Source organism: Emys orbicularis, chromosome 1 (assembly GCF_028017835.1).
Source record: "Emys orbicularis isolate rEmyOrb1 chromosome 1, rEmyOrb1.hap1, whole genome shotgun sequence".
Taxonomy (NCBI): domain Eukaryota; kingdom Metazoa; phylum Chordata; order Testudines; family Emydidae; genus Emys; species Emys orbicularis.
In genome coordinates, this window is record NC_088683.1 from 200,398,583 (window position 1) to 200,420,980 (window position 22,398).

General features: G+C 47.4%; 1 protein-coding gene across 1 annotated transcript; it reads left to right on the forward strand.

Moving 5' to 3' along the window:
• The first annotated feature begins 11,940 nt into the window (after nucleotides 1-11,940).
• On the forward strand, nucleotides 11,941-21,176 carry SOD1 (superoxide dismutase 1). Its single transcript, XM_065400814.1, has 5 exons — nucleotides 11,941-12,139; nucleotides 14,960-15,053; nucleotides 15,804-15,873; nucleotides 18,749-18,866; nucleotides 20,861-21,176. The coding sequence occupies exons 1-5, from the start codon at nucleotides 12,065-12,067 to the stop codon at nucleotides 20,969-20,971; spliced, it is 468 nt and encodes a 155-aa protein (XP_065256886.1). The 5' UTR covers nucleotides 11,941-12,064; the 3' UTR covers nucleotides 20,972-21,176.
• The last annotated feature ends 1,222 nt before the right edge of the window (nucleotides 21,177-22,398 follow it).

Consider the following 22,398-nt stretch of genomic DNA (forward strand, 5'->3'; position numbering starts at 1 on the left):
AGTGCCAGGTAGCCGCTCCGCAACGTGTACCCAGGGCACCCTGGTCCCCATGCCTATAGTGGAAACACCATTCGAACGGGTGGCCATGGACCTGGTGGGACCCCTCCCCAAGAGTGCATCGGGGTTCCAGTATGTCCTGGTTATCGTGGACTACGCCACCCGTTTTCTGGAGGCCATTCCGTTGCGGAGCACCACGGCCTGGACCATCGCCGGAGAACTGGTGAAGGTCTTAGCTCGGGTGGGGTTGCCCCGAGAAATCCTCACGGACCAAGGCACTAATTTCACCTCCCGCCTGCTGCAGCAGGTCTGCAAGCTCCTGGGGATCAAACAATTACGGACTTCCGTCTACCACCCGCAGACAGACGGGCTGGTGGAACGATTTAACTGGACTCTCAAAGAAATGTTGCGGAAATTCCCCCCGGAGGAGCTACGCCGGTGGGATCAGTTACTCCCTCCCCTGCTGTTAGCTATCCGCGAGGTACCCCAGTCCTCAACCAAGTTCTCCCCATTTGAACTGCTGTACGGGCGCCGTCCGCGGGGCCTGTTGGACTTAATGCGTGAAACATGGGAGCAGTCCCCTTCTCCAACTCAGGGCCTCCTGCACTACGTTCTCCAGCTGCAGGAGTACGTTGCTCAGGCTGGGGCCCTGGCCCGTGAAAACTTAAAAGCTGCCCAGGACAGGCAGGAACGGACTTATAACCGGGAGGCGCAGGTGCGTGACTTTGAACCCGGTGATCGGGTCCTGCTCCTCCTGCCCTCGAGCGAGTCGAAGCTACTGGCCCGTTGGCAGGGACCCTACGAGGTAGCTCGGAAGGTGGGGCCCATCACCTACGAGATCCGCCAGCCCGACCGACACAAGAAGACGCAGCGGTACCATGTAAACTTGTGGAAAGCCATGGCGGGAGCGGGAGGGCCTGCTGATTAATCCTTACCCACCAGAGCCGGAGTTCGGCCCCCACGCACGCCGGACCGAGGACCCCCCTGCCCCCCTGCTCGGCGACACTCTTACGGAGGAGCAGCGCAAGCAGGCCAAGTGTCTCCTGCAGGCCTTCCCAAGAACCTTCACGGCCCTACCCGGGTACACGACCCTGGTCTATCACTCGGTCCAGACCGAGCCAGGGAAGGTAATCCGTGAAACGACCAGACCCTTGTCATAGCGAATGTGTCAGGAGGTGGAGGAAGAGGTACAGGCCATGCTGGCCTTAGGATTCATCGAGCCATCTCAGAGTGAGTGGCGTAGCCCGGTGGTCTTGGTGCCCAAGCCTGACGGCACCCGACGCTTCTGTATAGACTTCCGACGGGTGAACGCCATCTCACGGTTCGACGCCTATCCGATGCCCCGGGTGGACGAGTTGCTGGGCCACCTAGGCGAGGCCCGGTTCATCACCACCCTCAACCTCAGTAAGGGGTATTGGCAGATCCCGCTCGATGACCCCTCTAAGGAAAAGACCGCATTCGCCACTCCTATGGGACTGTACCAGTTCACCCGGATGCCTTTTGGCCTCCATGGGGCCCTGGCGACGTTCCAGCGGCTAATGGATCGCCTTCTACGGCCCCATCATGACTATGCGGCCGCCTACCTGGATGATGTCGTGATCTATAGCCGGCACTGAGAAGACCACCTGGAATGGGTGGCGGCGGTCCTGAGAGCCCTGCGGCAGGCGGGACTGACAGCCAACCTGAAGAAATGCCGCATCGGATGGCAGGAGACCACATACTTGGGGTACACTATAGGGGGAGGACGAGTGAAGCCCCTCGTCGGGAAAGTACAAGCCCTGGCAGCCTGCCCGACCCCCACCATGAAACGCCAAGTCCGACAGTTCCTGGGGCTCGTCGGGTACTATCGACGGTTCATTCCCCAGTTTGCATCCATCGCGGCTCCCTTAACCGGACTGTTGACAAAGGACAGCCCCCGGCAGGTGCGGTGGTCCCCAGATTGTGAAAACGCTTTCCGGACACTCCAGACGTGTCTTTGCCAGGAGCCGGTCCTATACAGCCCAGACTTCCACCGGGGGTTCATCCTGCAAACGGATGTCTCAGAGGTAGGGCTGGGGGCTGTCCTATCCCAAGAAATTGATGGAGAGGACCACCCGGTTCTATACCTGAGCCGAAAGTTGTTCCCCGTGAAAAGAACTACGCCGTGGTCGAGAAAGAGGCACTCGCCATAAAATGGGCCTGTGACGCCCTACGATACTACCTCCTTGGGGCACCGTTCTTACTAGTCACAGACCATGCCTCCCTCCGATGGTTAATGAGAATGAAAAATAACAATGACCGACTACTGCGGTGGTATCTGGCCTTGCAACCCTACGCGTTCACCATCCAGCATAGGGCTGGCAAGGAACATGCAAACGCAGACTTCCTGTCCCGCCTAGGGGGGACAGAAGGGTCTGGCCCCGAAGAACGGGAGCCAGACTTAAGGGGGGATGTGTGTAGTGAGTCGGTGTGGCTTCCCGTCGCCCCGGATGGGGGAAGAGCCCATCCAGAGGCTGCAGTGGGCGGAGCCAGAGAGCTCTGAGCCCGCCCCTCAGGGGGTCAGGCGGCGACCCGGAAGCATAAAGGCTGGCCCTCAGAACTCAGTCAGGCCCCAGCCGCCGAAGAGACCAGATGTCTCCCGCCTAGCTCGGGACTGGGAAACCTCCGCGGCCCGGGGTGGCTGCCAGGAGCCGCCGGGCCTGCCCTGCGCCCGCTACCCAGAGGAGCCGCCGGACATGCCCTGCACCCACCACCCGGAGGAGCCGCCGAGCCTGCCCTGTGCCTACTATCCAGAGGAGCCGCCGGGCCTGCCCTGCGCCCACTACCTGGAGGAGTTGCCGGACTTGCCGAACAACGCCTGGCCTGATGAACCCATGGTCCAGGATCCCCCCGAGGCCGACACCAGCCCCCAGGGAGGCCCAGAGGGGGAGTGTGGAAGTAGCCCGGGGGCAGCCGACCCCAGTCTGGCTGCAGCATTGCCAGAGCCTATGTCAGTGTGTTGCGGCCAGGATCCCCACTGACAGCAGCGCGTTTCCGCCGCTGCTAGGGCCCCGGGCTGGGACGCAGTGGAGTGGGAGGGCCTGCGTCCCCCCTGCCACCCAACCCGTGGGTGGCAGTCTCCCCCTCTCCCAGGCCTGTTGAGGCTTAGGTTATACTGTTGCTCAGCCCTGACTGAGGGCCTGAGCGCCTGTCCCAGTGTTTGTTGCCCTGCCCTGACCTAGGGCCTGGGCCTAAATACTTTATACTGTTGCTCAGCCCTGACTGAGGGCCTGAGCGCCTGTCCCAGTGTTCGTTGCCCCACCCTGACCTAGGGCCTGGGCCTAAATACTTTATACTGTTGCTCAGCCCTGACTGAGGGCCTGAGCACCTGTCCCAGTGTTTGTTGCCCTGCCCTGACCTAGGGCCTGGGCCTAAATACTTTATACTGTTGCTCAGCCCTGGCTGAGGGCCTGAGCGCCTGTCCCAGCGTTTGTTGCCCCGCCCTGACCTAGGGCCTGGGCCTAAATACCTTTTTACTGTTGCTCAGCCCCGACCGAGGGTCTGAGCCCGGACATAACGTTGGTGTCCGCCCGAAGCTAGGGTCGGGCTTATCGTGTTTCTCAGGACAGCAAGGACCGCCGGGGAAACCCTGCCGCCGGACAGAGTGCCCAGCCCCGGTGTGTAGTGAGTCGGTGTGGCTCCCCGTCGCCCCGGAGAGGGTCGAGCCCCGGCAAACTCTTGTACACCCCTGATCAACAAAAGTTTTACTGACAAAAGTGCTAGTGTAGAAATAGCCTTACAAACAATCCCCCAGAGCTGTGGTGCTGTATCCCACGTAGGCTGTGGTGCTCTTGTTTCTAGTTTAACTCCTTCTGGGACAATGTAGCAGGAAAGCCAGGAGCACAGTTTGAGCAGAGGAACTTCTTTAACCACAGTCACTTTACTCTTAAGCACTTGAGAGTTAGGCCTTGTCTACACTACCAAGTTTTGTCGACAAAAACTGCCTTTTGTTGATAAAAAATGTCCATTTTTGGTGACAAAATGCAACCATCCCAATGAGAGACATACGTCTTTTTCCTCTAAATTTTTCTCAACAAAGTGCTAGTGTAGATAAGACACCACGCTTGATTCATCATTTTAATTGGCCTCCAGGAGGTGTCCCACAATGCCCATTGTGACCGCTCATGTCAGCAGTTTGAACTCCACTGCCCCGCAGCCAAACAACCATCCGCTCCTCCCCTTTAGAAGCCCCGGGAAATTTTTTAATTCCATTTCCTGTTGGCTCAGCATGGAGGTCTCATTGCATCTTCCCAGGTGACTATGGCGGGTTATCGCATGAAATGCTCTCCCGCTTGGACCACTGGTGAGCTGTTGGATCTGATCAGTATATGGGGAGAGGAGGCGGCGCAGCCACAGCTGCACTTGAGCCGTAGGAATTTTGATACCTATGGGCAGATTTCTCGAGGCTTGTGCGAAAAGGGCTATGATCAGGACACGCTGCAGTGCAGAGCGAAGATAAAGGAGCAGAGGCAGGCGTACCATAAGGCAAGGGAGGTAAACCATTGCTCTGGTGCTTCATTTAAGACCTGCCAGTTCTATACGGAGCTGGATGCTATCCTCGGTGGCAACCCCACCTCCACCGCCGGGTGCCCTGTGGATACTTTGATGGGCCTGGAGGCGGTGGAAAGAGGACCTAACCTAGAAGACGGAGTTATTGATGAAGAGGTGGAGTTAGACGACGATGTGCAGCTCCCAGTGGGGTCACCCGGTGGGGCAGGCAGCCAGGAACTGTTCTCAAATTCAGAGAGGTCTAGCCAGTCTCAGCAGTTGCTCTCTGGCGAGCAAGAAGCAGGAGAGGAGATGCCTGGTAAGTGGTTGTGGTTTGTGTAGTGCAGAGGTGGGTTCAGGGTGTAGAAATGTGAAAGGCTGGCTGATTGGTATAGCAGAACAGAGTGTTATGCACACCGAGATCTCATGGAATCCTCCCGAGAGATCTTCACGAAAATTTCCTGTAGGTACTCAGTAATCCTCTGCTGAAGGTTCCGTGGCAGAGCAGCTTTGTTCCTTTCCCCATTGTAGGAAACTTTCCTGCACCATTCAGCAATCACTTGTGCAGGGACCAAAGCGGCATATAGGTGAGCAGCATAGGGAGCAGGGCGGAAGCTACAAGCATGGAGTAGATGTACCCTTGTTTCCCTACTTACCCTTAGCAGTGAGATGTCTGCTAGAATGACCCCTGCCTGTGGAAAAGTGTGGGAGAATTTTAGAATTTTTTCCTAGTATGCTGCACCACAACCCTTGCAGAGTGTGTGCTTTTTTCCCCATGTGGAGCGCCCCCCACCCCCGCCAACACTCACCATGCTTTGGGTGTTCGCAGAGATATGTGCCTGGCAAGGGTCAGTGAGAAAGTGATTGCAATGTTGCAAAAGGTGTATTTAACTGAAATGTTTCAATGCTGTGTGTGACTTTAGCAATCCTGCTTCTGTGCATTGTCCCCTGTGCTTCACCAGATGTGGCCTTCAGGAACATCCCATGCACCCCAGCTGAGAGTCTCTGCCAGATAAGAAAGCACCCAAGACACAGCAAAGAAGACATGTCCGGGAGGTACTGCAGAGAAAAGGGAACACAAGAAGTGCTGGGAAGCTGAATGGCAGGACAAAAAAGAGAATCAGGAGTTTGTTAAGGACGCAACTGAGCGGATGATTAAAGTAATGGAGGGGCAATCGCAGATGCTGAAGTCCTTGATAATGCTGCAGATTGCAGCACATTCAGAACACTTTTCTATGCCCACCTCCCAACTCTGCCTGTACATTCCTTTCCACTTTCTGGAACTTCTCAGTTTCCCATTTACTCCACACCCTCTGACAACTTTCACAATGATAACTGGACCTAAACACAGCTGTGAAAGTTTGCCCTTCCCTGGTTCCTCTTTTCCCAGCAAGCATCTTTGTGCATTTGTGTGTGCTGTTTTTTGTGCAATAAAAGCAACGTTTTCAAACGGTAACTCAACTTTATTTGTTTTCTACAAATTGAGATTGCAGGCACTATCAATACACGCACAGGTATTTTAATCATTTGCTTACTGGAATATAAGGCCCCAAATGTCACCATTGCTTCCTAGGAAAACTACATGTAATGTAACATTGCAGCACCAATCACAGAGATATGCATTACTGGTTCTCATTTTCAAAGTGTTGCCTCAAAGCTTCCCTGATTCAAATTGCTCCCCTCTGGGCTCCTCTGATAGCCCAGGTATCTGGCTGCTCAAAATCAGCAGCCAAGCGGTCTGCCTCAGCACTCCACCCCCAAGCAAACCTTTCACCTTTAGCTTCACAGAGATTATGCAACGTACAGCACACAGCTATGACCATGGGAACATGATCTTCATTAAGGTCTAACCTGCCTTAAAGACATCGCCAGCGAGCTTTTAATCTGCCAAATGCACATTCAACTGTCATCCGGCACCTACTCAGCCTGTTGTTGAACCGCTCCTTACTGCTGTCCAGGTGTCCCGTGTAAGGTTTCATGAGCCATTGCTTCAAGGGGTATGCTGGGTCTCCCAGGATCACTATGGCATTTCAACATTCCCCACTGTAATCTTTTGGTTTGGAAAGAAAGTCCCCAATTGTAGCTTTCTGTGCAGGCCAGTGTTCCTGAAGATGCATGTGACATGCACCTTCCCAGACCACCTGGTGTTGATGTCAGTGAAACGCCCACAGTGATCCACAAGTGCCTGCAACACCATGGAGAAGTACCCCTTCCTATTGATGTACTCAGTTGCAAGGTGCTCCATCTGGTGCCAAAATTGCAATATGTGTGCCATCTATTGCCCCTCCACAGTTAGGGAAACCCATTTGTGCAAAACGGTCTACTATTTCACGCACATTTTCCAGAGTCATGGTCCTTCATAGCAGGATGCGATTTATTGCCCTGCACACTTGCATTAACACAGCCCCATCGGTCGACTTCCCTACTCCAAATTGATTCGCGACCGAACAGTAGCAGTCTGGAGTCACCAGCTTCCACATAGCTATTGCCACATGCTTTTCTACTGATAAGGCAGCTGTCATTATGGTGTCCTTGCGCTGTAGTGCTGGGGCGAGCTCCGCACACAGTTCCAGGAAGGTGACTTTCCACATCCAAAAGTTCTTTAGCCACTGCTTGTCATCCCACACCTGCATGATGATATGATCCCATCATTCAGTGCTTGTTTCCCGAGCTCAAAAGTGATGGTCTACCGTATGCAGCTGTTCTGTGAATGCCAAAAGCAATCTAAAGTTGCTCCTATCCATATCATGCAGAACGTTGGGCACCTGTGAGTCTTCTTCAGTTAGGAACTTCACGATACATTGCACGGCCCTCCGCGATGTCTTCATGACAGTTAACATAGTATAGAAGAGCAGTGCAGGATACATCCCTTCTCACAAAGATGCCGGGTGCACAGCAAAGAAGGGCCATTGCAAAAATGCTGCGAAAGAAAGCCAGAAGTCCATGGAGTACTGAGACAAAAAGCAATGCATCACGGGACATTGAGCCCAGTCCCAGGATGCGCCGTGATCTACTCTGCCTTCTCACAACACCTAGCGACAGAAGATGTCAAGCTAGACTGTGGGATAGGTACCCACAATGCATTGCTCACACTGTTGATGATGGTGCTCCCACTGTGGACGCGCTCTGCCGACAGAGGGAGCGAGTGTGAACATGAGATTCCCATTTTTATTATGTTGACTTTTGGATGTCGACATCACTTTTGTCAACAAAACTTGGTATTGTAGACATGGCCTTACAAATCTTTGAAAACAACAGCAATCCTGAGGCTGAGATAGACTTCGCCTGGTCTGATCTCAATCTTGCCATCATTTCAGGCTGGCCAGAGTCTGTTCTGCCCGCTCTCTCCTGCATAAACAACGAGGAGTCCTTGTGGCACCCCTTAAAGACTAACATTTATTTGTGCATAAGCTTTCGTGGGCTATAACCCACTTCATCAGATGCATGGAGTGGAAAATACAGTAGGCAGGTATAAATATACAGCACATGAAAAGATGGGAATTGCCATACCAAGTGGGGGGTCAGTGCTAACGAGGCCAATTCAATCATGGTGGATGTGGCCTATTCCCAATAGTTGACAAGAAGGTGTGAGTATCAACAGAGGGAAAATTTATTTTTTGTAGTGACCCAGCCACTCCCAGACTTTATTCAGGCCTAATTTGATGGTGTCAAGTTTGCAAATTAATTCCAGTTCTGCAGTTTCTCGTTGAAGTCTGTTTTTGAAGTTTTTTTGTTAAAGAATGGCCACTTTTAAGTCTGTTATTGAGTCTCCAGGGAGATTGAAGTGCTCTCCTACTGGTTTTTGAATGTTACAATTCTTGATGTCTGATTTGTGTCCATTTATTCTTTTGCGTAGAGACTGCCCAGTTTGGCCAATGTACATGGCAGAGGGGCATTGCTGGCACATGATGGCATATATCACATTGGTAGATGTGCAAGTGAACGAGCCCGATAGTGTGGCTGATGTGGTTAGGTCCTATGATTGTGTCCCTTGAATAGATATGTGGACAGAGTTGGCAACGCGGTTTGTTGCAGGGATTGATTCCTGGGTTAGTGTTTCTGTTGTGTGGTGTGTAATTGCTGGTGAGTATTTGCTTCAGGTTGGGGGGCTGTTTGTAAGCAAGGATTGGCCTGTTTCCTGCATGTTTCTCTTACATGTGGCAATGGTTGACCCTCTGCACAGAGCTAACCCAGCTCTTACGTACAGCCTCTGTCTCTGGTCCATGTGCTTCAGCAGAGCTGGGAAGCCCCCATCTCTCCTTTGTCACGTTTGCCTCACCTGTGGGCCCCTGTGTAGTAATAACATTATTCCATGGCTGGCTGGTCCAGCAGTTGGGAAACAAAATCAGAGTAACCGGCCTTAGATTGTGGTTTTGATGGCTTATCAATGAATTGGAAAATGCCTTTCATGGACAGGGCAATTGTCTGGAATGCAGTACAAGGCTGCCCTCAGGCAAGCTTAAACGTGTTCAACTCATAATGCAAAATGAAAATCATAATTAGATACAGATATATCCCACTCTGTCACAGAGTCATTTAAAGGTGGCCTTCAAAGAAAAAAAACAAACAGGCTTCTAGGCTCATGATGTAGAAATGTTTGTAAAATGAAGCAGAAACGAGGGGTTCAGCTTGTTTTTAACAGTAGACATTCCGGTCTTGTCTACCCTGGAAGATTTTATGGCAGCATGAAATTGTGACATTACAAAACACAAGGGACTGAAAGCTGAGGCTTGAGTGAGGAAGGCATTTTTAATCAGACTGTTTTAAACTCTGTGTTTTTTATTTGTTCTTGTTCACGTGTATTTACCTATGTGTAAGAGGGTGTGAGATAAAGGACCCAGGGCCGGCTCCAGGCACCAGCCCAGCAAGCAGGTGCTTGGGGCGGCCAATGGAGAGGGGCGGCACGTCCAGCAATTCGGCAGCGGGTCCCTCACTCCCTCTCGGAGCGAAGGACCAGCTGCCGAATTGCCGCCGAAGACTGAAGCGGCGGTGGTAGAGCCGAAGTGCCGCAGATCGCAATCGCGGCTCTTTATTTTTTTGCTGCTTGGGGCGGCAAAAACCCTGGAGCCAGCCCTGAAAGGACCTCTTTGTTAAATCATGTCACATTAAAAGCCCATGAGGTGTCTGTGTTCTGCAAGGCAAGGCCATAGGGCTGTAAAAGAAGCACTTGACAAGCAACTGAACAAGCTCCAAAATGATTGGCAAGTTCCAATGTTTTGTGTTGCTAAATATAATGGTTCTTTGACTGTATGCTCATTATAAAACACTATTAATTCAGTATTAGAGTGGTAACAGTCAGTATCTAGTACCTTTCTGGCAAGAAATATTTGGAAAAATGGTAGTATGAAATCCTCGCCCCCTTCTAGTCAGTGGCAGTTATGCCATTGAATTCTATGGGTAAAATCCTGGCCCCAGTGTATTGTATACCTACATTGCATTGGTATAAATCAGGTCTCTCAACCAGGGGTCCGGGGCCTCCTGTGGGGCCATGAGCAGGTTTCAGAGGGTCTGCTAAAATAAACCAGAAAGCGGGGCCAGTGTTAGACTTGCTGGGGCCCAGGGCAGAAAACCAAAGCCTAAGCCCCACCGCTTAGGATTAAAGCTAAAGCCTGAGCAACTTAGCTTTGCAGGGCCACCTGTGGCACTGGGCCCCACGCCACTGCCCTGCTTGCTACCCCCTAATGCCAGCCCTGGCTTTTAATCTACTGGATATGGAGAAAAACAGTTGTTGTGGCATAGGTAGACCAGGCAATTTTTATATCATGTTGGGGGGCCTCAGAAAGAGAAAGGTTGAGAACCTCTGGTGTAAATGACTACAGAAAGCGCAGGGCAAGGGAGAATCAGATCATTTCAGTGCTGTTCACACCAGGGTACTGTGCAGTGGCAAGTGCCCTTGAATTCTGATGGTGTTTGTAAACCCCTTTCTCTACATTTCACAATTTCTGCCTGGATGTAGCCAGACTACTTTCTATGCTCTTCAACGTCTCCTGTGAGATTGAGTGCACACTTATCACCCTCAATGTTTGCTGACATGGGACTGTAGGACCAGACCCTGTCTTCCCTGTCCTCTGTCATCTTCAGGCCTTACTTGCTACCCCTCATCCAATACAATGCCTTTCTTTTTTTCAAAACTCAAGGAAACTTAAGCTGGTTTGCCTCCCTCCTAAGTTGGCTGGATCACATCCTCTCTGTCCCATTTCTCTTTGACAATTTTAAGGAGGTAAGAGATTTTCAAAATAGTATGAGCATGATTTTACATCTCGTGTATTCATGGTGAAACTGATATAGAGGAGGGTTGCTTTGACTATCTGGCTGAGATGGAATGAAGGGACAAAAAGGTTCCATGAGAGTTGGAGATATGTGTCAGCTGGGTTATTAGCAAGCAGATGAGCCTAGAAGCTGGATGAGATGTGCCCAGCTAAGAACAATAATAAAATCCATCTCCAACTAGGGGTAGATGGGCCTAACTATCTGCTGTCTGATTAGGCCAGGTCTACACTACCGCGGTAGTTCGACAGCTGGCAATCGAACTTCCGGGTTCGATTTATCGCGTCTGGTCTGGACGCGATAAATCGATCCCGGAAGCGCTCGCCGTCGACTGCGGTACTCCAGCTCGGCGAGAGGAGTACCGCGGAGTCGACGGGGAGCCTGCCTGCCGCGTGTGGACCGCGTCTGAACCGCGGTAAGTTCGAACTAAGGTATGTCGACTTCAGCTACGTTATTCACGTAGCTGAAGTTGCGTACCTTAGTTCGAATTTGGGGGTTAGTGTAGACCAGGCCTAAGAGATTCAAATTGTGAAAGTATCAGCAAACAGAGTTCTTGTTTTATCCTAATCTAAATGGGATAATTGCAATTTAGGCCTATCTCCACAGGCTGAGGGGGTGGAAGAATGCAAGTGTAGTGATGAGGTAATTTTTTTTTATAAAAGACCCTGTAATCAAGCTTGTAACCTTTTTTATGTAACAAGCCCTGAGGCTCTGCCATTCTCTTTGCTGACCCTTCAGAAAGCTCAGCTTGCTGTGTGCAACACGTTCCAGCCATTTGTAACTTTGTAGGATCACAGCCTTGGACCCAGCCAAACGTAGCTAAGAAAAAGAACTGCCTCCTCCCCAAAGGCAGAAGGGACAGAGGGACACACACTGAGGTAAGTGAGAATCTAGCCATTGATGGAGGCTGGACTACGCAGAGGTACATGGCCCGTTAGCCCTGCCTCCACATTGGCCTCTTCCACTCCTTCTGTCATGGCCCCAGGGCTTCCCTGCACCCTTCACCTGGAATGACGGGAGCAGAGTGATTAAGAATGGGGAGGGCGACAGTGCTCCCGCTCCCGATTGGTGGGTTCGGGCGGCGGATTCGGTCGCCTGGATTGGTCGAGCCTCTCCCGAGGCGGGCAGAGCCGCGCAGGCGAGCGTTGTGATTGGCTACGCGGCGGCGGGGCTGCTATAAGAGGCGCGGCAGGGGTTAGGGAGGGGACTCAGGCGTTGGTGAGAGGTCGGTCTGGTGCTGATCTCTTGTGTCTGGCGTGTGGTAGGTTGTGGCGCGCGACTGAGCAGCGGGATCATGGCGCCGGTGAAGGCCGTGTGTGTGCTGAAGGGAGAGAGCCCCGTGACGGGCGTCATCAACTTCGAGCAGCAGGTCAGGCCCGAGGGAGGGGGGGTTGTCCGCGGCCTGGGGCGGGCTCGCGTAATCCCCAGGGGGAAGGGTGCGGGGTGCCGCGGGGGGCGGGGGGAGCTCGGGGTCGGCGGGGCTCTGGGGGGCGGGTGGGAAGTGCTGAGTCACTGCGGGCGGGGCGGGGCGAGCCGCGCTGGCTGTGCGGGGCTGGGGCTGGGGCTGGGGCTGAGCTGCGGGTTTAAGAGGCTGCCGGGGTTACTCGGGTGTGTGGATGCGGGGAGCCAGAACAAGCGGTGCCGCCGCTGTCCTGGGGGAGAGCGGGGCGCTGCCCCGCAACCAGCCGCTGCCCGTCCTCGGGTAACCGCAGCCCGCTGGGCAGACACCCTCGAAAGCAGCGGCTACAAAGAGACGTGCGCGGTCAGTCGACACGCGCCGGCTCCCCGGTGTGGCTGGGCTGCGAGCGGCGGTGTAGAAAGGTGGTTCCAAAGTACGAGCTCTTCCCACTCCTTTAATGGCTTCAGGGACTTGGATTTGAAAACGGGCCCTGATAAGCTTTGCTGCTGCCTGTGGCGTAGGGATGGAAGCTCTTTGAGTCAGGCTGCTGAACGTCCACCTACATAGCGAACCATGGTACTGCTTGAAATGGCTTTCAAGAGCCAGTCTCTAGCCACTTGGGATCAGTGGGGACAGAGCCGCACTAGAGAATTGAACCGTTTGTGACTGAACTGGCTAAAGTGCAAGTGCTTCAGTGTGTCTACGTTGGCTCTACTAACTAGCTTCAAGTTCTGCCCATGTTCTCAGTAGCACTTGCATAAATCTAGGTTGCTGTAGGCTCTGTGCATTCTGGGAGACTTAGCAAAGCCACCAGTGCATAGGGGACACTATTGGTAGGACTGACTGAATCACTTCAGTTTGTCTGCATCCATATTTGTGACAAAAACAGCAGTTGAACTTAAGCTTTGAGTTACTAAACCTGCTGAAAGGCTGTCTCCTTAACTAGTTATTACACCAGTTGTAGACCATTTAGTGTATGTCTACACTGCCCACGTTACAGCACGGCTGCGCTGTGACATGGGCAGTGCAGGACACGCTTTATCATTGGGGGAGAGCTCAGCTTTTAAAAAAAAAAAAAAAGCTACCACCCCTCATTCGGGGAGGTTTATCATCCGGAGCTGTCTATACTGGCGCTTTTCAGCACTGAAACATGTCACTTGGGGTGGGGGTGTTTTTTCACACCCCCAATGACTATAGTTTTAGTGCTGAAAGTGACAGTATAGACAAAGCCGTAGAGTCACTCTGGATGTGAAGTGTCTTATGGGCTGAACTATGCAATAGTATGGAAAACGGGGAACAAGTTTGCTTTGAGTGTTCTCTGCAGTTGGGCACTGGCACCCCCTCTCCTGTATCTGTGCTGGCACGATGCCGTCGATTTCACTTGACACCGATGTAAATGAGGAGAAGAGCAGCCATGCCACCTCACCGAGCCAGTGTTGCTCTGAGATCATCTTGGCCACCCCTCCGCGCAACCAGTACTTGGCAAGACTTTTGTGTGCTAGTGCTCCTTACTTGAAGAGGGCATGTATCCATAAATGTTACTCCAATAGTAATGTGTGTAACAATGATTCCTGGTAAACAGGGCCACTTAAAACAGTGCATGCAAAATGTAGTTTCATAACTGACCTATTAAACTAAAGAGACAAGGCAGGTGAGGTAATAGCTTTCATTGGCCTAACAGGAGTTGGTAAGAGACACTTTTGAGCCACACAGCTCTTCTGCAGGTCTGGGAAGAGTGACAGCAAAATGCAAGTATCGGGGGGTAGCCATGTTGGTCTGTATCTACAAAAACAACAAGGAGTCTGGTGGCACCCAGTCTTTAAGGTGCCACCAGACTCCTTGTTGTTTTAGCAAAATGCAAGGTGGAACGGCTTGATTAGCATAAATAGTGAGCACCTATTGTAAGGGACCATTCAAGATAGAGTGGCCTGTTAATGCCTGTGCAGTTATAGGACAAAAGGGGGTGGGGTGCTTATCTGGTGTCTGTTCAGTCCATGATTTTTAGTGTCTAGCAAAGTAATGATTTTAAACTCCCAGGCTCATCTTTTTGAAAGTGTTGTACAGATTTAAAGCAGTTAAGCAGTATTCAGTACCATGGCAAACCTTTCTTGCACAGCATACTGCTTAAACTCTTGTCTTCAATCATAATGATCAAAAGTAGCACCTGCAGGAGCCTAAATTCTTCTGCAGATAGAAATTACTAAACTGCCTATCTAAGAGGGCTGAAAACAGAGATGATGATGATCCAGAGGTTACAATATCCTTTACATAAGTTTCCAGACTAAACTGAAGCTAATTAAAATTACTTCCAGGCTAAACATATAAAGGAAAATCACTGTATTTATACTGCAGAGTTTAAAAGAACACCTTAAAGCATGAAAATAAGGTAAAGTGTATACACTTCCTTGAAAAGGCAAATACCTCTCGACAAGGGTCTTAAAATATGGATGCCAACAAGATAACTTTCTTGAACAGTGATTGTGCTGTGGGATTATAATATAGAAACCAATTCTACTTTATGTATAAGTGGTCAGGTCAAAAGACTGCTTTGTATCTTCATTTGAGGCTTGAATCAATAAGTCTTAGCACCTGTATTGCTGGATGGACTGACTATATTTCATGACAGTTGTGAACAACTACAAAGTGCTGTACAAACTATGGGACTGCAAGAGGTATTCTCTTCATTGATTAGCAAGCCTCAGTTACAGCTTTATCTGCTGCCTTAAAACTCTAAAAGTCCAGCTAAATGTTGTTAGACTAACAAAGAAATAACTCTTTTTCCATTTGAAGGATAATGGACCAGTAACGCTCTCGGGAAGGATTACAGGTTTGACTGAAGGAAAACATGGCTTCCATGTCCATGAATTTGGAGACAACACAAATGGTAGGGTTCTTGTCTGGGCTCTCTTGTTAAACTGCATTCTGACACCTTTAGCTATAAGTTTATGGCACTTGACATGATTATCCTTAATATCATGTCTTGTGGGCCTATAAAACTACTGTAGTGATACTTGTACTGGAATCAAACTCGTGTATAAATTCAGTTTCTGTGTACTGAAATAAAAGGAAAGCAATATAAAATGGTCTGTCTGCTAGTTGTTGATAGCAGTATCTCACTTTAAGAAACTGATGGTATATGACCACTGCATCTGAGCTACCAGTATTCTAACACAGTAGTTTTAAATCTGAAAGCAAATAGGCAATGGAATGGAATGTGAGGTCAGCTAGCTCAAATTTGAATGTTTAACTGGTCTGTGCCCACAGCTGGGTGGATAGACTTTCAAAGTATCATTTTTGGCTGAAGCAAGGATTGACTCACTGGAGATTTAACCTTCCATATCTATGTAGGTCAATCTGAGGAAGCTTGTCCTGACAGTACTCTTGAGATACCATGGATAAAGCACTCTGGAAGTTCTTGAAACATCTCTTGTGAATAAACTGTAGTGGGTGTTCAGGGCAATAGTCATTCCACCAAATTTGAGTGGAAAGTGTAACATCATTCTTACAGGAAATGGTTACTGAGTTGTATTAAACTTGTATAAGACATCTTGCTGGGGAAATAGGTAAATTTATGCATCAGAAAGACTACTCTGTTCTGCATTAACTTTTTACTGAAGACTGTAACTTGTTACAGGATGTACCAGTGCAGGTGCTCACTTCAACCCTAATGGCAAAAACCATGGTGGACCACGGGATGAAGAGAGGTGAGCATCAGTATTTAACTTCTTGCATTCTATGGATCTCTACTAGAGATAAGCTGGTCTTAACACCAGTTGCTCCATCACCAACTGTCCCCCTGAAACTAGTGTAAAGTTCACCCTATGCCATTGGCCTTCCTCAGTCTTCAGCCACTGCAGTCTATTGGCGATTCGGAACTGCAATATCTGGCTCCACTTCCCCACAGTGCCTGTGATAGGAGCTGGGAGATGCTCTCTGCCCCTAGTAAACAGGAGGGAGAAACTGTTTGTGAGGAGTAGAGCAGACTGCAGTCTTGCACTATATGTGCAGTGGAACTGCACAGTAGGGGAGTGGGGAACCATGAATGGGAGTGTCTGGGGAGAGTGGTACTGGGAGGATACTGGTGAAGGTGGCATAGTGGGGACTAAGGGAGCTCACCTACAGGAATAGAAATCTTTGACAGCTGTCAGGGTTGACCACACAACTATATGGATGTTTCGCACTGGTACAAATTTGCTGAGGGCTATATCCCATGTCAATCAATTTAAGTATTACTGTGTGTAGCCACAAGGTGCACTTGAACTAGCTGATATCAATCTCTAGTTTAGAAAAGGCCTTAAGTGAACTCCTATACCATTCTGAAAAGCACATCAATATGTGAAGTGGGAATTGCTGTTTAGTTATGGGCCATAAAAGTTAAGGATCAGTGTAGAGGCTTGATAGCTCTGTGTACCTAACACTACCAAGTTGAGCCAGGTTTTGTTCCTTAGAAATTCCAGAGGCCCAATTGTGTTGTCCTGTATGATGCCCTTGTGAATAATTGACAAATGACAGTGTGTCCAGTACTTGAGAGGACCACCCTCTCATCAGAACTGCCACTGTGGAGTTGCATCTAGATCTGTTATAATGGTGGCAAGTGGAGTGAGGCCAAAAAAGTGAAGGAGTTAGGCTTTTGTAAACATTCACAAAAGTGACTTGACTACAGCACTGTAGCAGGTGTTGTAAGCATCTAATTCAATAAATATTTATTGTATAGGAACTGAATGTGCACTTTTTTGTGCAGTTAATCCTATTGATCAAATACTTCATTTAGGGTTTATAGTAAATGTGGTCACTCATTCCAAATGTTTAAACATAACTTCTAGGAGTGTCCCAAATAAACTTCTAGCAAAGTCAGCCACACCATAAGCATGGCTATAATTGTCAGACTAGCCAAGCTATTTTTCATTTGACTCCACTTCTGCATTAGAGCAGAGCTTTTACCAACCCTTTAAAATTTCTGCCATAGTTCTAGCAGAAGTGGGTGTGATTAACTTCAGCATTTAGGTGTTGGCTGTAGTGGCCTGCATAAACTTTTATTGCTTATGTAGTCAGTTTTGTAAGCATCTTTGGAAAAGGTTACAAAATAGGAGTCTGGAAAATTAGACTTCTGAGCCTTCACTGTTTATAAAAAAAAAAAAAAAATCCTTCAGTATCAAGTTAAAGACCATTTAAAAACCTTCTAGATAGTTCCCCCCTCCCCCCCCCCAAAAAAAAACAAACAGCATAGCAATTTTAAAGGAAAATTGTATGCCTCAACTAAAACTCCAGAGGATTTAGCAAAAAGTATTTGGGGGGGGGGGGGGGGGAGACTATTGACCTAAGCATTCTCTTTAAAAGCTTCTGGTATTGGCTGCTGTTAGTCTAGTCTGGTATTTTGATTACTAGTCAGAATAGTGATATTCATCTGTCTCCAAATTATATCTCAAGATGGACTTCTAGATTTTCAAATTCCTGGGTAACTAGAGCAAGCACAAAGTCTTAGTGTCTTGCCTATAGTTTATTTTGCAATTCATAAAATACAGATGTCAGAAAAGAAATAGTACAGGCAATGATGCTAGTACAAGCAAAATACAGCCAAACACTAACAATCTCAAATTGATATTTGGACATGGTGAGTTTATGTACATTTCTAATTTAAATTGTACACCAAGGGTATTCCACATTCTCCCCCCCCCCCCCCCCCCCCCGGGGAAATCCTAATTCTTCTGGAAAATCCTGGACTTTAAAGAACAAAAACAAATCTAACCTGTTCCTCTCCTCCTGACCCCCCCCCCCCCCCCCCCCACTGCTTATGGATGCATGTCCTAATTATTGAGAATCAGATAATGGGGAAACACATGCTAGGGAGAATGTTCCACAGTAGGCCAGAGCCCTGGAAAATGCCAGATAAGGTCACTGCTCATAAGAATAGAATAGGAAAAAATGGTCACTGATTTTTATATTCCAGATCATTGAGGTACCTAATTTTTTCCTCTCAGCTGGCAGCTTGCTTTGATTCAAATAGCTGTTGACAGCAAGTATTGTGGTACTGCATCAAAAGCTTTAAGTGTCTACTTGTGCCCTTGTCAGTAAGACAGCTTAGAGTTCCGCCTACTTGAGATGAATAACTTTTTAAGTGGAAAATGTTAGTATGGTAAATGGGGGCAGATCAACTTTACCAGCTGATGAGTTTTGATGCGTTTTGCAAAGATTTTTGTAGGCTGGACTACCATCTGTCCTGGTTAAGCCATGTTTGTTTGTTTTCAACATCTGCATGTTCAGTCCCAGGCAGAGCTCTGGAGACCACAAAGCATAACTAGTGTTTTGAAGTCAAACTGAACAGTTTCTCTGCCAAAATGTTGGCAGAGCTCCCTTATCCTTAAATATCTGATTCTTTTAAATATTGTGAGGACTTAAGTTGGAGAAGATGGGGTTAAGTGGCATGCTTTACTCACTATTTCAGTTCAAAACCTGGTACAAATGACAACTCAACTTTTGTATTAAACAAGAAACCAGGAATCTAACACCATGTCAGTCACTACATGGAAAAACTAATACTTAATGTCTCAAGACTCAAACGACTATTTCTGTGCATTCTAGGCATGTTGGAGATCTTGGCAATGTGATTGCTAATAAAGCCGGTGTGGCAGAAGTGTCAATTAAAGATTCTTTAATTTCTCTTACGGGACCGTTTTCTATTATTGGACGCACCATGGTGGTAAGTATCAGCTGACTAGTATCTGTACTAAAGTCTCTTGTTGTGAGACTGACATTTGGTACAGTGCCCCCATATTACAGAATCTATCATTCTTTGACTGAAAAATCTGAACCAAATAAGCTGATTCAGTGACCATTTGTAAATGGACCCTGTAGTATTAACTGAACAGCACTATTAATCTAAATTAGGTGTCTAAGGACAAGCTAAATGTCAACACTAGCATTTCTGGATATCTTAACTAATTCTTCAATTCAAACAACTTTTTGGGGTTTCAGAATCTCTTTATAGATTACTACTGCAACAATTCTGCTTTTGCCAGCATGAATCTGTGGTGCCCTAAAAACAGGGACAGTGTCATGACTTCAGACTGCAGGTTATTGTATTTTTGTTTAATGAAGTTACCTGAAGCTTTGCAGAATTTGTGTGAACACACCTGCTAATAACCAGCAGCCATAGCTGTGTACAAGTCATGCTGAAGGATGACTTTTCAGCCTCAAACTTTTAAGCTGATCTGCATTATTGACTTTAAAACATGTGCAGTAGTTCTCTTGCATGAACTGTAGTTCCAAAACTTGAAGCCTCATTTAAAATGAGACATGGCAAACTTGATGTATGAGTTGCATAATGAAGGCTTGTGTGTGAGGGGAGAAGATACCAGTTTCAAGGTGGAAGGTTAAAATCTACTTGCACTTCAAAGGACTGGAAAATCTTGATGCACCTTAAAGGAAGAGGTGGGAAGATGCTGAACATGTTGGAGCTCTTGAGCTACATATTTGTAGTCCTTCCCTGATTTCTGATGTCACCTAAAGGATTTCATGATGAATTGGTGTCACTTGTCACACAGACTACTCCAACTACTTGATTTCTGCAAGTGGTGTCTTCCTGGCTGGCAGATGGCTTCTGGCAGGCTAGATTCTGAAGCTCACTCACTTCCTTCTTCACTTTAATTTTTGCTTCTTTCCAACTCTCTCCTGCCAAGTGTCATTCAATAGGTGAGATACTAAAAAAAGTTGGCTAGAGGAAACTGTGGATCTGGTGTCTGCATTGCTTCCTCTAGTATTTAGGCATGGCTTTCAGGTAACTGGTTTGAGTACAGGTAACCTGATTCAGTGAAGGATTTGACAAGAGGCACTCTAGCAGCCAGGATCTAAAGAGTGACTTAATAGTGACACTGCTAACCTGTGTTAGCTGCTAACTTAATTAGTGCCATAACACTTTAATTGGGTATTCAGTCACTCTGGATCTCTATTGTAGACTACTATCACTTAATGCAAAGTTCTTGTTCAGGAGATATACTGTGCAAGGTAACTGGTGTGATGCAGTTGCATCACTGGATTGTGAGTGCACTGTAAAATCACCACTGTTGTATTGGCCTGCATCAGTGTTTGACCAAGCAGAGAAATGACTTGTGCCATCCATTAGGTTTACAGCACAGGCACTAGCTATGAATGCTTTAACCTACTATTGGCTATTGAAATCTTCCTGTTGGCTTGGGTCCCTGTTGCAGGGATGAATTTAAATCTTAAATAGCTTAATACTCCTTTTGGGTAATGGTGCCAAGATATTAAGCCTAATTTTTTTCTAAATTTGGATTTTAACTTGATTGGAACTTCAGCTTGCAAATAAGTCTCAATTGGCCATAAGAGTAACCTCCAGTTCTTAAGGAAATACTACTGACACTCATGCTGAGTACTTATGAGCAGTCAGTTGCACTTTAATATTCAGCACAGAATTATTTGAACCTTGCTCACTCTAATTAAACTCTTATCTGGAAGTGCTTAACTTCTAAGACACTGTTTCCAGCAACATGAGGGAAGTAGAAGTATCTTTCCTCATCTAATATATAAAAACTAGATGACAAACTTAGCTTGCCTTGGTGATATGAACTAGAATTCAGAGGGAACCACTACCACTCAAGTTGCATGGCTAAAAGTTGAAATGTTAATATCTTGCCATTTTAAATGGATTAAGAATTAACACTGCTTTTTCTTTAGGTCCACGAGAAAGAAGATGACTTGGGTAACGGAGGAAATGACGAGAGTTTAAAAACTGGCAATGCTGGTAGTCGTCTGGCTTGTGGTGTTATTGGAATAGCTAAGATCTAAATATTGACTACTTAGAAGCACTTAAAGTGGAAATAAGTAGGCTATATAGCCATGTACATCTCACTGAAAACATCAATATTTTGGCCTTGTTCTGGCAAGCTTTCTTTAATCTTACTGCTACTTTGTCTGTATTGGCTAAAACAGTATAAAGATTGACTTAATTTTGTACAATGTGTACTGCAATTAAAATGTTGATGGAAATACATGTAGTTGTCTGTTAATTTGTTGTAAAGTCATCTCTGTATGATTAAAACACTCCTAAAGATGGATAGGGTCAATATCAACATGCATGTATGTAGTGGCTTCCAGTTCCTAAACCCTCAACAGGTGCAGAAGTTACTTAAGGCCTGAGTGAGCACTGTAATAATAACAGTAAAACCTTCTATAATGAAGGGACATAGTTGTACACCAGGGTAACAGCTACACTGGAAGTCAGTCATTCATTCAACCCTTAGCATCATTGATCATGTAAACAGGGTTCCCCATATGGATCCACTTCTCTAGTCCAGTCTGGAAGACCAGAACACTAAATCTTAATGAAATATCTGAAAACAAAACTGTCTTACTATTCTAATTTTTTTTATAGAATTGCTGTTGCTGCTGTTGAAAGGAGGTGGTATTGAACCAAATGCTGGGCACACCTTTCTTGTGCACAGCATTTTGACTATTCACTTGCAGCAATACTAAATGATTAAAACAACATGCTCAGTTCTGACTGCTTAAGGGTAAAACTTGTCCTTTCTGTTGAAATTACATATAATATATAATCTTTTCTTCTACAAGCTGTAGCTATACAGCATTTTGGGATGGGAGGGAAGTAAAACAAACCTCATACTATCATAGCACAGAGAAGGGCTTTATTTTGCTACTTCAGTTACAGGGGTGGTGGTGAGAACAAGGGCAATCATCTAGGCTGGAAGCCTTACCTGCTTATCAAAGTGTAGTATTATGTGGCACTACTTGTCTTTTGGATAGATCCATAAGATACTTAGTGCATTTGCCAAAACTATATCATACCTCTTGAACTAATTAGGTTGACTAGCTGGACTGGCTTGGGAAGATAGCTCACTTATTACCAACTCAACTGGCTTGGCCCAGGTCATGTTGGTGAAATGACCATGCACTTCAAGGGCACCATCCATATGAAGTTCATGTAAGGCTTTTTTCTTCTCCAGGTAGTGTCAGATATATTATAGTAACTAGGCATTTCAAGGGCCCAGTAATTCCTGCTATATACTACTTTAACACAATTCTATTTCTCTTCATAAGAATTTTAATAAAGATCTTAACATTCCTTCATATTTTGAATATATAAAATGTGAGCTGTGGAAGTAGTTGGTTGCACTTCTAGCCACCTAGATTCCCATGTAACTAATTACAAATGGAACGGTTCTTTGAATAGCAATAAAACTGTATCTGCTTTCATT